Source organism: Thermobia domestica, chromosome 15 (assembly GCF_964235325.1).
Source record: "Thermobia domestica chromosome 15, izTheDome1.hap1.1, whole genome shotgun sequence".
Taxonomy (NCBI): Eukaryota; Metazoa; Arthropoda; class Insecta; order Zygentoma; family Lepismatidae; genus Thermobia; species Thermobia domestica.
The window spans coordinates 25,546,847-25,564,849 of NC_137468.1; the positions used below are offsets into that span (position 1 = coordinate 25,546,847).

At 36.4% G+C, this 18,003-nt stretch overlaps 1 protein-coding gene across 10 annotated transcripts in view; it reads left to right on the forward strand.

Annotated features, from left to right (window-relative positions):
* The window catches only part of shep (RNA binding motif single stranded interacting protein alan shepard), a 197,889-nt gene that overhangs the window by 130,417 nt on the left and 49,469 nt on the right, over nt 1–18,003 (forward strand). For 6 of the 10 annotated variants that reach the window (XM_081741462.1, XM_081741452.1, XM_081741461.1 and 3 more), the window contains 2 exons: nt 5,806–6,012; nt 14,197–14,399. In XM_081741462.1, the coding sequence (XP_081597588.1) occupies nt 5,806–6,012; nt 14,197–14,399 (410 nt within the window). The remainder of the gene's footprint in view (nt 1–5,805; nt 6,013–14,196; nt 14,400–18,003) is intronic. The other 4 variants (XM_081741455.1, XM_081741457.1, XM_081741460.1 and 1 more) reach the window with 2 other exon arrangements.

The following is an 18,003-nucleotide window of genomic DNA, read 5'->3' on the forward strand; positions in this document are numbered from 1 at the left end:
TTATATCAGAACAATATTAATTGAGGTGTACAAGTGATTACCGTGACTACCTATATACTGAAGCCATAATGACAAGTGTCTTGCATACGTGGTATTCCTAATTCTCAACCAGATCTACTTCAGGGGCCTATTTCTCAGCGTTATTAATTCTGTAATATGTTTTTTTTTTATGTCGTAAAATATTTTGAAACAAACACTATAGTGACCACGACGAGTCATGAGGCCTGGGCGCTACACGAGTGATAGAACTGCTTTTCGTCACGTGTGATGCCTCGGAAGAATTCGGTACAATTCGTGGAGCTGCCTTCCAAACGCACACTTTGAGAGATAGTGAAACAGCAGAACCATAGTGAATGCACCAACAACGTAGCCAAACTTAGAAGACATGTCAGTCGAGCGACAAAAAATAGGACTTAAAGAAGCTACGACAAAAGCAGTAACAACGAAACCAAACGTAGTGGCAATCAGACAACACTGCACACTCGGGAGCTGTTCTCCGTATACCGTGACACTGGTAGAATTTCATGGATAGTGGTGACGACCGGGACCCCTCCCCATGTTCTTTTGGATGGTAAAATTGGTAAATCTAGGTCAAGCTTCACGACTCCTCGCGATAACTAGAGAATAAAAGTAATTTGTAAATACTAATGATGATACCTCTCATTTGTCATGATTTTTTGATATTAGCAATTCTAAAACGTTTGATTTTGAAAAGTTCACACTAGTATCACAAGACAAGTACTTCTGAGAAATAGGCCCACCTCTCCCGTAATTACCATTTTGTCATACCCTTTTAAATCACAGAAAAAAATGAATTGGTCTACCCAACCCTTGACTAACTGGCTTTAATGGCCCTTTGTAGTAGCTACCTTAGTGTAAATGGACTAGAATTTACCTTTTAGTAGAACATACAAGAAGTGAAAACAAGAGATCAGTAGTAGGAGTGCAAATAATCAACAGATGGCAGCACGTGCTCCGTATCTTTCCAATATATTGAGTAGGCAGCAACAATATCAAAATGATTCAATCAGATCCAACATATGCATATTCGAACTTGTTTTCGCAACGTGACCGTGGACAGTCAGAATAATTTATGCAACTTTTATGATACGAAGCAGGATCAGAAACTAAGGTTTCAAGGCCGAAATTTCTGGAGTTCCGTCTCATATAGAAGAATGAGGAGAGTTTGGTAATTTTAATACATGAAGTTGGCAACTGTGCAGTTTCAGCCACCAGCGGTGCTAGTGTAGGTAAACAAACGGCGACTCGTTTGGAAAACTGGTCTCGCAAAAAAAGTCCGCTCAGTTAATCGATTTCTGTGGGCGAACATATTAACCGCGGCTGAAATGCGCTGGCAGCTAGTAGAGGTTTACGTAGACGATTAGGCTGGTGTAATGTCCCAGGATTTCTCGCCTGGGGCTTCATCTTTCTTCATGACAACGCGCGTCCTCATACAGCCCAAAAGACCACCACGCTGTTGAAGCAATCTCGCTGGAATATCATCAACACCCTCCCTACAGCCGAGACATCGCACCAAGCTGCTTTCACCTGTTCCCGTACTTGAAGGGGCACGTAGGAGGTGGACCACTTCGTGACAACATAACTGAACATGCAAGAACAGGACTTTTACCAAGAAAGAATCGTCAAACTCATTCCACGGTTGAACAGGTACCTCTACCGATATGGAAACTGTCGAATGATAACCTAATGCATGCACTATCTGTTAGCTATATTGGTTGTATGAAATAATACATACACGTTTCATTTCAGACTGTTACCTTACTTGCCGATCACTCCTCATATGTTGTGTTTGTCGTGTTAAAAAAGGTTTTATTATTAGGAACATGTTTCGTAGAATTAGAATAAATAGCTCTCAACAATGAGTGAAACAGAATATAAAATAACGACATGGATTATTTTCTAATTATTGAGCTTTGAGAAAGTTTGAATATTGGTCTCTGAATTTGAATTATTGTGAATATTGTCACTGCCTACAAATACTGTACATTAAAAAAAGTAAGGATACGTGCTGCCATCTGTTGCCGTTAAGAAAATATTGACTTCGTGTATACAAGTAGAGAACTTTTTTTCAAAAGTTGAGTAAATATTTATTTCAAAACTTGATTAATAAATTATGGGTATACACGTAGTTAAGATGAATTGATAGAAAAATGTGTAGAAAAAAGACCCTACATCATGCAATGAAAAGAATACTAGAAATATTTCAGTTCTCAAGATACGAAATACTCATATCAAAACTGTCCAACATTACACGTTCTTTATCTTTCCCATGTATCTTAGTCTCCCCTTGTTTATCTCCAACATAGGGATGAAACTGTTTTCACAGGTCCGTCATAATTGTCTGGATGGTGTGGTAGCGACGTAGCACTCTATATCATTCAACTCATTTCCTCTTCCATTTAAAAACGGCACTCATAGGAATTACCGTATGAATCGTAATGGTTATTTGTAGTTTTCATATGATTGTAGAAATTCTTAAAACTACTCCAAAGAAATTTAGATGAATAATGCTCTACATAGCGTACAGTAAAAATTTCCTACATTTCCTTTTTTTTTTTTTTTATTTTATAAATGATATGAGTAACACACATTCAAAATACAGGGTGTCCAATATACAATGCAACCCGGAGTTTGGGATAGTAGAACTTCTGAACCTGAAGTGATGAAGTGATACTCAAATAATGGTTATACCAAATTGAAGCCTTGTTCATGGATATATTTTTAAACTAGGAAGCAACGATTGAAGTACACTAGGAACCACACAGTGTTTCCAGATGTAACCGAAGGTTTTTTTTTTTTTTTTTTTTTTTTTTTTTTTTTTTTTGCAAAACATGTAAATTGACTCATAATTCATACGTATGGATGTTCTGTCATTAATTTTCAGTTTGCTTAGTTGGAGTAGCTTGCAAAATATGGAGAAAAAAAAAATAGTTTCCAGCGATAACTAATCGGAAGAGCCGTCTGTAAGGGGGAGCTAGGGAAATCGTAGTTTTCATAAATTAACGATCTGAATTGGCAACTTTGCTGATATTTCAGTGCATCAAAAGGTATGTTTAGAATCTGTCTACATTATGCAATTCCTGAAAACAATGAAAAACGAACTTTGAAATTATTATGATAAAATTTTTACTTACACGCACCCGGCAACACTGCTATTCATTTATAGGGGCTACTTAAAGCAAGAGGTATACAAGAACAATTCCCGAACTATTCAAGACCTGGAAAGGAAGCAGAGTTGCTAATTCAGTGTGTTAATTTATGAAAACTAATAAGTCGCTCTTCTGTTATTCAGAATCAAGGCACGGACGCCCTGCTCTGTCCTCATCCTTCACTCTCGTTCGACCACTTTGAACAGTTCAATCTACTGGTAAACGCTTCGCTATGGCAACACATTGTTCCCGCATTGTGCTGAAAGACTTCTATGAATTTCCGTTCCGGGTACACCTTCAGACTACAAAAACTGAATGACAGAACGTTGATTTTCTTTGGTTCACATACAGAATGGACGACCATCTTTACTTCGCTACGGAATTATGTGATAACGCTGCAACCTACCACAGGCGAAGCCAACGATGCCACTTAGTGTCTGGTGAGCACATAATGCCGTAGAGCCAAACTGAAAATGAATAGAAAGATATTGCAGTTACTTATTGAACTATCATCGTACATGGCCGATCTTAGAGAAAATAGATGTCACGACCACTTTATTCACACTCCGTGCTCGTTTAACTTCCGAGGGTGAAGTTCCATTTCGGAAACCAACTTGCAGCCTTATAGTTATACTTTTCACCAGTAGAGGGCGTGCGCTTTTAAACGTGATACGTTTCGGTGCAGCAACACTATTTGAATTTCAGTATCCAAAAGCTTTCACCGTGCCACTCGTATGCTTTTAATGCATACCTAGGTAGGCTATTGAAAACTGAAAAAGTGTTGCTAGAGAGTACAGGATAGAGAACATAACCGAAAAATAATTGACTAAAGTGGAAAATGTCAACGAATGCTCGGTATTTGGCCCATACGAATATTAATTTACTTCATTTTTCTCTCATGACAGTACTTCATGTGAAATATGGTTTATACACTGTAGTTCTCATTTTGAAGTTCGTTTTTATATAGTTAAATGGTTCAATAAAAAAGTTTCAAAAATATTTTTTAACTGATTGTGTTAATCTGATATTGTGTTTAACTGATTTATCGCTAGAGAGGTTGGGGGTCACGAGTAGAAAAGTGGAGAAAAAACATGCAATGGGAATGCCTAGGTTCCAAACCTTCTAGGAGTAAAAAGTTTTGGTGTTCAAGAAACACTGTGAGGCAACTGGGGAACTATTCGAATAATAATAATAATAATAATAAATGACAGTAAGAAGATATCACTCAGGCGAAAAAGAACTGCGATGGGACATGCATGATCTTCTAGACGGCCGGTTTAGTTTCAATTGTGAAGATGTTATTTTCCCAATTGTTTGCATATTTCGGTTGGCTGAGGCCGACGTTTTTGAGGTGTTCTGACAATCGAAGTCGTTTCCAATAGTTCCAATAGTGCATACTTCGAGTTTGCAAGCTTAAATTGTCCAATTGGAGTACACACTACATAGTTCGTACTTCGTCAAATCAACTTTCGTTCCGCACTTCGTTCCAGCACCTCATCGTGGTAGAACATTACAACAGATAACAAAAGAAGAATTTCGCGTGCTAAAAAAAATATATATATATCGGTACCTAGATATATATATAATATCAACCATAAAATGACTTAAGCTTCAAATACCTTATTTGTAATACGAAGAGCCATGGCTAGCCAGGATGTAACATATTCAGTGTGGTAATGCGTGGTCAGTGCATTAGGCCTCAGGTGTCATTATTCCTGACTTTCTAAACCTGAGTTCACTAATTCTTAATTCACGCAGTTCCCCAAATGTCTCATGATGATGAAAAAATGAAATGAAATTTTATTTTAAGACCCACGAATATGCTTTGGAAGCTAAAGGAGATGATAAACGAAATAAAAAATGGAAGGATATGGGGAAACTCGATAAAACTTACGGTGGTTGTCCACAAGGCCCACATGGCGTGAGCTGAAATCAAACAAGGGGCCCTACACACCAGAAAAGAGCACTCTGCTACTGGCCTACCGCAGCCCTTCATGATAATGGGGAAACACCAGAAATTGTTAGTGGTCCAATTGGCAGTAGAACCAGGAACACGCTACGAAATTGCGTACGGTAGCAATTCTGCTAATCAGGCCAATAAATTAAAAAAGAAAGAAAAATTGAAAAACCTGTGTTTTTATTTTATGTTCTTTACTCGCACCCGCAGATGGTAATTTTGATATTTATTCTGACGAAAAAGAGCCTAGAGGTGAGGCTTTACCACTGAGCCACCGTGCCCTCCATTTTAATTGTGTGATATGTGGTTAGTACATTACATGAGACTTCATCATTAAACGTTCTGTGTGTTGTATTAAAAAAAAGTTAGTGTCTTGTAAGATACATTTAGCAATGAGTCTTAATGGGTTTATGTAAATTTTGATTAATAATAATATCACCCGTTTATTCTGTAGCATTTATGTAATATAAACGCTTGAACAAGATGTACTGCGTTGTTTATTGCTCCCATTCTGTCAGCAATTAAGTTCATTCCACTAGTGTGTTGTTTTGTATGTTATAAAAATTGTGTGGGCGTGAAGAAGGGTCTTGATGACATTCGCATCCTTCTTCCTACACTTAAGTAAAATGTCAATACCTTGCAGTTTTTTCTATGGATAAAATTAATACTAATGAATAGTTTTTGTTTCAGGGGACCAATCCGCCGAGGCCAGCGTATGGTGGCGGGTGTCAAAAAGGCCCACGGCCGTCCAATATGACGCCGACGTCGGCGGCAACAACAACACCCTCGTATCGACCGCAGAGCAATTGGGGCCCGTATCCTTCCATGCGCTATCCTATCCAAGCCACCGCAGCCTACACAACTGCTTATGCGCAGCCTCCCACGGTAAGTTCCCTTTCTTTCATCATCATTCGCTTTTTCTTTTAAGTTTTAATCAGTCGGATGTTCAAAATAGTGTGCTTTCATGAGCAGACTTGATCAGTTTTATACTTTTGTTTCAAAAATGGATTTCTTCTGGTTTGTATTGTTATTATTATGGTTATTTTGAGAATTAAGTATGCATTCATTCAATATATTTGTGTTCACATTAAAATTAATCATTAATGCGTGATATTATATCTTCTCTTATTTATAGGATAGGGATAGAGGTGGGAGATGAATTTGAAAGAAATGTTTAATCGATAAGTATTTATAAAAGAAATACAGGGTGTCCCAAAAGTCCCCTGATATAGGGTAACTGTTATCAGTTACAATAAAATGTAAGAGGGGAAACAGTCTCCAAATATATTGTTTTCAATCTGAAGTGAAGGAATTTTTTAATCGGACGAGCCGTTTGGGCTGTACACTCTTTATGTGCCCAATGTTGAATGAAAATGCAACGTTGCCATTTACCTGGGGCTAGGAAGGACGGGACGGGAGGTTGCCGAATTTTGTAAGAGTATGGTGAATGGGGCATGTTTGAAATGGGGGTGGCCATCGACACGTTTGCATAACAGACAGTAACTTCATTCACTTACGTTGTGGATCCAGGTAAATGGCAACGTTTAATTTTCATTTAACATTGAGCAAAAACTTAATTTTAGATTGAAAACAACATATTTCTCCTATTTCCCCTCTTATATTTTGTTGTAGCTCTGATTCAGTTACCCTATGTCAGGGGAATTTTGAGACGCCTGTGTATACACAGATATATCTATAATTTTCAACAAGTCACGAGTACATTTGAAAATGAAATGAAATCTAAGTTTTACGTCCCACGCTTATCTAAAGGCTAAAGGAGACGGTAATGATGAGAGATGAGTGAAATGGTGGAATGATGAAAGAGGGAGGAAACGGGAGAACCCCGAGAAAACCCACGAGCACGGTGTTTGTCCACACGGCGTCGGCTGGGATCGAACCAGGGACCCCAAGCACCAGAGGTGAACGCTCTACCACTGAGCCACCGCGCCCCCTACGAGTACATTTGAATTAACACTACTAAATATAGAGAAGAAATCATCAAATGACCATCATTTGCAAATCGTTAAAGTTGCGAGATTACAGATTTCCTTTCTGATCCATGAATTATTAACATCACTTTCTGCGTATATCAACCATTTGATAATTTTTAATACGATGTGTTTTAACACAGAAAGTTGTTTTTTAACGTCAAAAGTCGATAGAAAACTTTAAACGTTATAACATTTGATATATGTTCTAGTTTTTCCAAGGATCTTGAAATGTTTATGCTTCATTTTTTTCTTTCTTTAATCTACAGTGTAATTGCAAAGGCAAATGGTTACACATTATTATTGTAACAATTCTCTTTGGTAAGGTTGCCAACTGGCCGGAAATATTGCTGTTATTTTGATTAAAGCCGGTGACCGAACAAACTTTCTTGCCAGTTCCTTTATGACCAGTTTTTTTTTTTTTTCAAATTTGTATCTATTCGAAGCAGTTTCATCTAGTTCGAAGTATAGATTTAAGAAGTAACTTTAATTCTGGAAATCCAAGACACTATCATTTTTCACCATAATCTGTTTAGATAATCTAATGAGATGATAGGTACTGTATCAAGGAAAATTTGAAATTTACTTGTAAAAAAATTTATATTTATTGAGAGTGAAAAAGGACTTCTTAAAGCAATTTCCTGTAGTTGAAATATAAGTTTAAAGAATAAATTTAATTTTCCAAATCCAAAATTGTCACGTAAAGATTAATATACTTTTGTTCATCTGTTTCGATAATTTTAAGGAAGTGGTAGTTGCTGGTAAATGCAATAAAATGATCAATGCCGATGTCAGTTTCTCATTTATAACACAACGTATCTATTAAGCTTATTATTGAATGTACTAAGGATATGCAGAATACAGGTGCTAAAGCGTTTTTGTTCAGGATAGTACATTTTCTTTCCATGGATAGGTCCGGACAGAGATACTTCACACTTAGATCTATATCATAGGTAATTTTGAGGGGGTGCCGTTTTTTTATTTTCCAGAGTTGCCAACCCTACTTGTTGGCCACTTACTTATTCACGGAATTTAAAACATGCAGTGATCATAACGTAGTAGTACACGAAGTATCAGTAAAATTAATGTATAATATAGTAAAATGGAAATTCAGTATACCAAAATTGAGAGTAGTGTAATGAGAAAATCTTGATAAAGGAAACATATCCAGTAGAGAAGTAAACAAGAACATCTGTAGAAAGCTTTCTTGTAGCTATATAGTTAACGATGCGCTTTGGCGCGAGACACTCAGGTTCGATTCCGGTAAGAGTTCATGTGGTTGGGATCATACCTTAAGTATTCCCGGCGAGAGCTCATGTGGTTCGAATTCCACATTAATCAGTAGGTCCGTCTCGTATAGCTGCTGAAAGAGACGTTAAACTCGTCGGGTACGGGGGTCACAAAAGTTAGCTCATTACATTCAGTGTTCCATAAGCTTTACAACGAGGTATCGTCCATGTCTCTGTGACAATTAGGAGTACTAGGGCCGTCAACGTAAAGGTCTTAAGATTTATTTATTTTTTAAATCCCTGTAGGTACTGAATATGTTAAAAGTTTATTTAAAAGTTTTGAACTTCAGTTGATCGTTTATGTGATTTCACTAATACATCGACATGAGAAATGAATGTCGGATTTGAGTTGAGTTGATTTTGAGTTTAACGTCCCTTTCAGCAGCGAGGCTGTATGAGACAGGACTACTGATTAATGTGGAATCCAAACCACATGAGCTTCCGCCGGGAATCGAACCCGGGTCTCCCACGCCAAAGGCGCGTACACTAACCGCTTAGCCATGAAGGAGCTCGAATATCGGATTTTCATTGTTCAGATTTCGGAATCGGGAATCAAGGTGCTGGAAAGCTTTAGGAAGCAGGGCAAAAGATGTAGGAAGACATTTTTGTACTACAACGAAATTGGAGGCAGTGGCTTTTCGTTGAAGGAATTTTACCTAAATGTTGTCATTATGATTCCATTTTCATTTTTCAGAAAAGAAATTGAAAAGAGCATTTTAAAGAAGTTGCACTGACGCTCTTTTAAATATATATACAATAAAAACAAACTATTCACCCTGTGTGCTGGGGACTGTGGTGGTTCAGTGTTAGAACACTCATTTTTGATTCGTTCAATTCGATCCCTAATTCGATCCCAGATCCCGTCAAATGGGCTTTGTGGTGGACAAATACCGTGTGCTTGGATTTACTCAATGTTATCGGCTTCTTTCAGTTTTCCCTTATCATTCATCCCATCATGGTCTCCGTTATCCTCGGTATTTAATTGTTGAACGTTTAAAAAAAATCTGAATTTTTTTCGATTCTTATGTCCTTACATTTTTTTTATCAAAGGTGCAGTAAATAATACAACAGCCAAATAAAGAGTAGAAGGCTGCATAATTAGTAAAATAACCGAGATACTTTATGAAAAGTAACGAAACAAACTAGTTGCTGTAGAAAGTAAATAAAATCTTGTACATCCCACGAGTACGCCATTTAGGCTACAGGAGATAGATGAGTAATGAAAGTGAGGATTGCGAAAGAACCGGAGTAAATATAATGTTGGAGGAGATGGGAGGACTCACGTACACTATTGTTCACCACAACTCGCATCAGAGGTGAGCACTATACCACTGGGGCTACTTGCTGTGAGGCCTCGTGCCACTTTTCATGAATTGCAAGAAAATTAAGAATACTGTAAATAATCTTAATCAATTGGTTCGTTGTTAGTTTTCATTATGTGGTCAATTTACACTTTTACATCTCTTTTCCTTTTATTCCCTTTAATTCCCATTGTATCCTCAGAAGAAAGAACTCCATAAGGATCCGAAGTGCAAGGCACATTCCTGTAGGTACACGCAGTTGTAAATACGTGTTCTTATTAAATACACTTTTGCAATATAATTGACTGATATTTTTAAAGTACTGATTAGTAGAATAATATTTATTGATCCTATTGTATTGTTAAATCTGTTTATTATCCGTGCCTGCGACATTGTGAATGATGTTTCACAGTTGAGGATCATCCGGAAAACTGTAATTAAGGAAGCGTTGGCGAAGCTTCTACTATTCGACTCGATTAGCATTAGTACGTGTGCCCATCTATCCGTCCATCTGTTCCACGAGAACTCTCGTAAAACTTATCCGATTTTTATGAAACTTAGTATGTACTTTCCATTTGCAGAAGTAACCCTATTGTTTGGAGTTGCAATATATCAAATGTAAGGAGGGTAAAAGGGGTAAAATCCACCCAGTGTTGCAAGTTTACACATGAACATGCACGACAATTTTCCAAAATAAACCACGCATACATTTTTCGATTATTTCAAAACTTAGTGTATATTTTCTTCATGATATTGTGAATACCCCCCCACCACAACTTCGGGTTAAGATCTACCAAGAATGAAATTGTGAATTTACTCCCGCCCTTTATTTCAAAAATTTGTGCTACTATAATTTTCGTTACTAAGTGTTCGATTTTAGCGTAGGACATTAACTTTGAGGCTTCCCGATCATCCTCTCTGCAGGGAGTTAAAACCAGTTCAGCTATCGCAGAAACTTTGTCCCTAGTGTTTGACATCAGTAAGATTCAGATTTGTATAGTCTTAAAAACTTTGAAAATATACATGCACTTATTTCTCCCCCCCCCCCCAAATGACAGAAATATGCCCTAGAATATGATTGAATGATTCACAAAAAGTAGATAGTCTCAATAAAAATTCATGTAAATTTAAATTTTTAATAAGTTCCTAATAGCAATTTCTTAAGAAATATACAAAATAATTTTGTCTGAATAAATATGGCCTTGATGCATAGACCACAACACATTGTTGATCCCATAAGAGCATGGGCGGAGTAAGGAATTACCTGTTGGGGGACAGACCTTTTGCTCGGTCTCGGACCTGTGGAATGTTGGTAGGTAGGTCTTGGTTGATGGCCATCTTATAGGTGGTATTTTGATTTTTGTCAAAAAGTTGGGTTGGCACTGCCCTCCCATGCCCCCCATAGGTCCACTGAATGACTTTTCTTGCTGCCAGTACTGACAGATATTTTTCTGAGCATTACGTGAATATAGAGATGGTTCAAATATGCATGTATATGACCAATAGAAACCAAGAGCCATATGTTTTGTATCATGAAAGGGAGGGTTGAAGTATGTGGGAAGCAGTGTACCATTAATATTCTTCCTTTTCTTGATGATCACTTATTCTTCTTAAATGGTCTTTGTTATATTCTATTCCTTTACATATTTCGTTTCACCGGATTGTATTTGTAGTGTACAGTCCGCAGCAAAAAACCTGCAACATGAGCATGTAAGTTTATTGTGAAACTACGCCTAACAACGCAGGGAATCAGCATAACGTCTAAGTGGCACGAATCACGCCAGAGAAACGTCGGCCTCCCCCCCCCCTGCACACTTATTTTGGAGCAAAGGACTTCGTCGTTTCACAATAAATTTACATGCTCATGTTGCAGGTTTTTTGCTACGGATTGTACAAAGACAGCAAAGCAAAGCTATTGAAAGCGATATTACATTGTTAACAGTGTGACTGTAAGTTGTAATTTTTTCCCTTAAGAGGCCTCATCCCGGCGAAATTAAAATACCGCTAATTTTACATTAATTATATGATATCTTCAAATAGATAAAAGATAATTGAAATGTGGAACAAGAGCGCCCTAGACAATATTTTTTGTGTGAGGTACCGTTATCACAAGTCACCTAGTGGCTTACAGTTTTCAGCCGTTTAGAAACGCGAAAATAATATGTAAAGGGAGTCCCATCAGGAAAGTGCCATAGACCCTATTTAGAGGAATGGTAGTATTGGTCAACACAAGCAATCGATCGAGATATCGATGAAAAGACTACTTCATTTCAACACATTGTTTCAAAGGTACATATCTCGAGAACTAATGAAGACATTGGAGTCATTAAAAAATGTGTTGCAGATAGGTAGCACACTTAATAAACATTAGGGGCCGTTCACATATTACGTAACGCTATTTTTGATCAATTTTACCCCCTCCCTCCCTTGTCACACTTCATAATGCAATGCTGAACCCCCCCTTTATTACGTAATGCTCTTTGATTTTTTTTCACCAATTTTGCTTATTTTGGAGGTTATCACAATAAAAAAAAATAATAGCAGAACTTTTCATTACAAAATGCTTGTATTTTGAATATATTTGTAGTTTTTTTTTTCGTCAATAAATCAAAGTATTAAAAAATGGTAATACCGTAATAATATTTAAACCCCAAGGTTGAATAGTTAACCAGTCTTAATTTTTCGAAATTCCATACTGTCATTTTTCCAGGGAGATCGCACCCAATCTCTTAGGTCACCGATGATTAGCAAGAAGGAAGCGCTGCAGAAAGATGCAGGTGAAACAGGATCTAGAGAATTGACATTGACCTCTTATTTTTCTGAAATCCAGGATGCTTCCTGAAATTGAAGTTTCCCAATTTCGACAATACAAAGAAGTTCTCTTCCTCGTAGGTCACAGATTTGACGTGGCTGCACACGTGAAGGAGCAGGGACATCTCGTTTGTGAACAAGCTTTCGGCTTTTTTTTTTTGCTTCAGTTTACCCCTTTTCAAATTATTCTTGTCCTGAATCAGTTCCAGAATGCGAATAAACTCGATTTCTCGTGGAAAATTCAAATCTCAAGATTAAAAAATCAGTATAAGATGAATATCCGACGAATTCGGTTTTTAATATCTTATTTTGCTTGGATAGTTCTGTCGCAGAAAATATTATTTTACGAAAAAAGAGTTTCTTCTGTTTCACATGTAAAACCCCTTGGATGAATAGAGTGGGTAATGATTCAGATCAAAAGTTTTAAAGCTATTCTCAAATAGCGATACGAGTGGGAATGCGAGGGCATTTTTAAGCTGTAGTTATGATCGCTAATAACTAACTCCAGAAAAGCGTGTACCGTAAATTCATTGCGGCGATAGCCACAAAACAGAGCTTTATTGTATTGTAATACACTCAGGGTTCGTCACCAGTCATGCTGGTGTATAGTATCGTCTTCAAATCCCTTCTGCATGATTCAATTTATACAGGCTGTATGTTCTCAATTTTCCAAAACAATATAAATATTTATTTACAAAAATGAAAAGAACTGAATAAAATTGCATATAAACCTAAGAATAAAAAAAAAAAAAATACAGAAAAAAATCACGTTACGTAACGAAGACGTTAACCGCCTCCTCCCTCATGTCATACTTTGTAACGCAAGTCCGAACTCTCTCTTCTCCTCTGCCACATTACGTAATATATGGACGAATCCTTAGATACGTATCACATTCATTACACTTACAGAACTCAGTATCCCGGACAAAATCCCGGAATTCATACTCAAATTTCCATCTGCTCATTCAAATATCTGTCTGCCCATTGAATTGAAACAATTAAAAGTTGTTTGTTTTCACAACAATACAAGCGAGCGGTAAAAGTACAGAGTTGTTTTCACTAATTTGTTTGGCTTCTTTCTTTCATTCTTGGCTGGGCCATTCGTTATGTATGTATATGTAGATCTGGGTGTAACAAACGGTTCTACGAACTCGAAATATTTTAACAATCTGTTCTTGCGAACCGGCTGAATAGCACCACTATGTTAACAACCGGTTCTAGCGAACCGGTGCGAACCGACTGAATAGCAACATTGGGTATCTCATGTTAAATGATATTGTCGAGGGCGCTCTTGTTCCACATTTCGATTATCTTTTATCTATTTAAAGATATAAGATAATTACTACAGAATTAGCGGTATTTTAATTTCGCCGCGATGAGGCCTCTTAATTGTTCTCATCTTACTGTTTATAAAGGTCTAGAACAATATATGAATCTATCCGTAATAAGTTATATTACTATTTTTCGGGTAATAATAATTTCAATGAACGTAGTTTTCCTTTAGCGAATGTTGCTTTGCAATCTCATGTGTCGTCAACGTGACTGTGTCATGTTAGTACTTTCTTAACGTGATCGTTGCCATGGCAACTCACGACGTCACACATGAATTGTCAAAATTTGCGTTAGTAAGTTTTAAAATTGTAACAGTTGGAAGCATTGTATGTATGTATTAATTTTCAGACTTCTTCCTTCTCCCAGCGGGTGCCAACAGCGACATCGCCCTCTACCACTAGCAGTAGTAGTTCGAATACAGGATCGCAAAGTGGCACAATAAGTGCTAACTTGAGTAACAACACAGGGGAGCAGCTGTCCAAAACCAATCTGTATATTCGTGGTCTTATGCAGAACACCACAGACAAGGACTTGGTCAACATGTGTTCACAGTAAGGATTAATTTCTAACGTTATCTTACGTGTGTGTATAAAATTATTTCTTTTCTTTGTGATTTTCCTATTATTTAATTTTATCAATGATTCTTTTTTAATATTGTGTGTTCATTTTTTTAAAATACGATTTGATGACATCGTGATTTTACTTGATGTAACTTAGCATAAAAACAGTGTAAGGTGAACTATTAATTAACTCTTCTGGGATAGGGATAAATTGAGTATGGCATATTCAGAAACAAATATTTGGAGTACCATTTACACATTCAAAATTCAAAATATAATATAATATACATAATACTAATTTTTGCTCTATACCTCATTCATGTGTACTAATGTAATGAATACAGCATATTCCATGAGCGATGACAAAATTGTAGAGTACTGAAGTCTTAAGGCATTAAATTAAAGCAAGAATTTCCGTTTTATATTTGCTTTTATGTATTTTCTTTAAAATTACTGTACAAATTACAAAATAAGTACTTTGTTACTCGAAAAGAGAATTAAATGCAACATACCACATAACAAGAAATAATCATGCTGTAAATAAAAGTATATTAAATTGTTATAGCTCGTAGCAGTATATAATAACTTGAATTGGAAGTAATAAATGCTTGGAAAACCACTTTATACAGGAGTATTCTTTATATGTTTCATGCGAGAATCAACATGTTTGTCTTAGACACTGGAGCGGTAGTATCGGCCGTCAATAAAGCACATTTTCAGAAATGGTTTAGCCATAAGATGATTTTGACATGGAAGGAAATTTGATAAATCTAAATGGGTCTGTTGTTGAAATAGTAGGTTTTGCTGAAGTACAAATAGCTTTTAACTACTATTTTTATATTGCAATTAGTTGTTAATGCGGCACTATCATTAGCAAGGCCTGGATTTTTGTGTGCTAAAAATGAAAAAATGCTAAAAATTAAAAAAAATATTTAACAAAAAATAACAAGGAAAAGTATGGAAAAACGCCCAACATAAGGAAAATAAATACTGGTGCTCACCAATGGCTCCTAGTCATCAGGTCAACATTGCATGAGTATTTCAGTGAATAACTAACGTCACTTACAAATTGCCCATTGTACAGCCATGCCTATTGTCACGAATAATACCTTATATTGAGAAAAGAAACGTTCTACATTACGCGATGTTAACCTCGCGTTTGAAAAGGGGAACATCACGAATATTCACCCAATCAACTTCACTTGTTTTGGCCTTCCAATACATTAGATATTTTACATAGGGTTTTATAGCCTATGTTTTTTCTCAAACAAATCCTTTAAAAAAAATAATTCAGCTTTCGAAGCACAAAAAACATTCAGCTTTCTTTCAAGGCATTGTACTTCTTTAACCGAAGTACTTAATAAATCACCTGTAATTTCTAGTTTCTTTATAGAGTGAGTCAAGAAACCGAAATTGGCAGATATGAAAGCTATGTCACATTTCAAGCCATTGTCACTTACTAAATTTTGAACAATTTCAATGGATGAAGCATCGTATGGGTTTAGTTTAGTTACTACAGATACAAATGATTCAAAATTCTCCGTATAAAATAGTACTGCATTAAGCCAGGTACCCCACTGCGTGATTACGGGTGTTGACCGGGATTTCTTTCTTTGAAAAGTTGAATTCTAGTTGGCGATTTTACGAAAAGGTATTTAAAAAAAAAAAAAAAAAAAAAAATTGACATTAACTTGTCTACTTTAGGATAAAGGGATTTTTCACACGATAGATGTAGGGGGTGTACAAACACGTTACGACGTGAATCATATTACGATAGCATACAGAAAGAGCTTCACCAGCTTGCCTCACACAAGGAGCACCATCAGTCAGGAAAACATTGTCATATTTCACACCATTCGGCCACAAAATGTACAAAGATTCAAAGATAGCCTGGCAAAAGTTGCGCCACCTACAAATGTGTTAAACTTACTTAAGAACGGTTACACCATGTATGAAATACTGCTGCATAAGTTGGGTTTGTAAGCACTTATTTATTTGCATTTCCGGTTGATACATACTGTGACAAATCATAACAATTCAATGTACTTTTATTTATAACATCTTTTCTTTTCTTCTTTCTTGTTACATTTAATTCAAGTTTTTCGCCCACACTATATAAACTTTATGTGTAGTCAAAATGCTGTACTAATAAATTAAACAAAATCACAATTAATTATAGTAGTTCCAAGGGTATATTTACGGATTAAATTTACAGAATGTATATTTATATAGGCGATTGCTTACATGATTATAATGTGTTCATGTTAAGTACCCAGTACATTATGCTTTACTTACCTTCCTTTACACAACGGAGGTGCTTAAAAGGGCAACACAACTCATGTTGTCTCGGTACACAGAGGGGATGTTAAGCTGTATCACTCAACCACTCCATGTGTAGTATCCAGAGAACTACAGTAAGAAATTTACCACGCCTTTGTTTTGGTATTTCACCCATTTGAAATATATTTGTATTCGTGGGCAGGGGTGTAATGCTGAACGCCTTTGTGCTCATGTATTCGTACAATTTGAAGAAAGTGAAATATGTATTTTATTTCTCTTCTCAACCAAGAGCTGGTGGATTGCATACCAATTCCGTAGTAGCAGTTTTACTTAACTTTGTTTGCTGTTTTTATTATCTAAATACTCTCTTCGTAGTCTTTCACATCCGTCTGTCCCTTTTTCTTTATCGTGGTCAAAGTACATGCATTGGTTTTCATCTGGTTCTTCTTTCTGTCCATCATTCCAACCAACACGCATCATTCTTCTCCAATGTCCTTTTTCCTAATTTCCGAAATGTTCCTTATTTTTAAACCATACGGACGAAAGCTCCACACACAACTCTTAAATAATCTTTTCCATACTGTTCTTGGTGTGCTTTTTGATGTCAGTCTTTCGATTTTGTAGAATGCTTGCTTTGTCTGTTTCCCATGTCTTCTGCAATTCCTCCATCAGAGAATATCTTACTGTCCAAATATTTAGATGCCATTATTTGTTCATAATTTCTCCGTCGAGGAAAGTCCTTACTTCCCTTCTTCTGCTTTCTTTTCTGTTTCTTCTCAGTAGTTGTTCATTCAGATCAGTTAGTGCCTCTTCCAGATTTTCTCCCTTTCTTGCTAACAGTGCGATGTCAGTCGAACTTCCCATTTATCTTGACTTAATATATATATATTTATAAATATGACGAATTCTTCCATTACATCGTTATTTTAGTTAACTCTCTTTTTATTAGTTTTTTTTTTGGGGGGGGGGGAGGTGTAGAGCGCTCACCTTTGGTGCCAAAGATTTCAAGTGTGCTGTGTGGTGGACATACACCGTTGCGTAGGTTTTCGTTGTGTTTTTCTTCTTTCTTCTCTTCATCATTTGACCGTAAATCTTAAATTACAATGGTGGGACGTTAAAAAAAATAGTTCTTTTTGTTTCTCAGCCTAATTCATATCACAACCCCATTTTAACACTCTCTCGTGCCAGCGATCCCCATATAATTTCTGGTTTGTAATAAGCTTGTGTAGAATTTTTAATATACTTATTGTGGAGACCTCACGATTTCCATCTATTTTTATAATAGTAGAATCCGTTTCTTGTATGTAGTGGATAC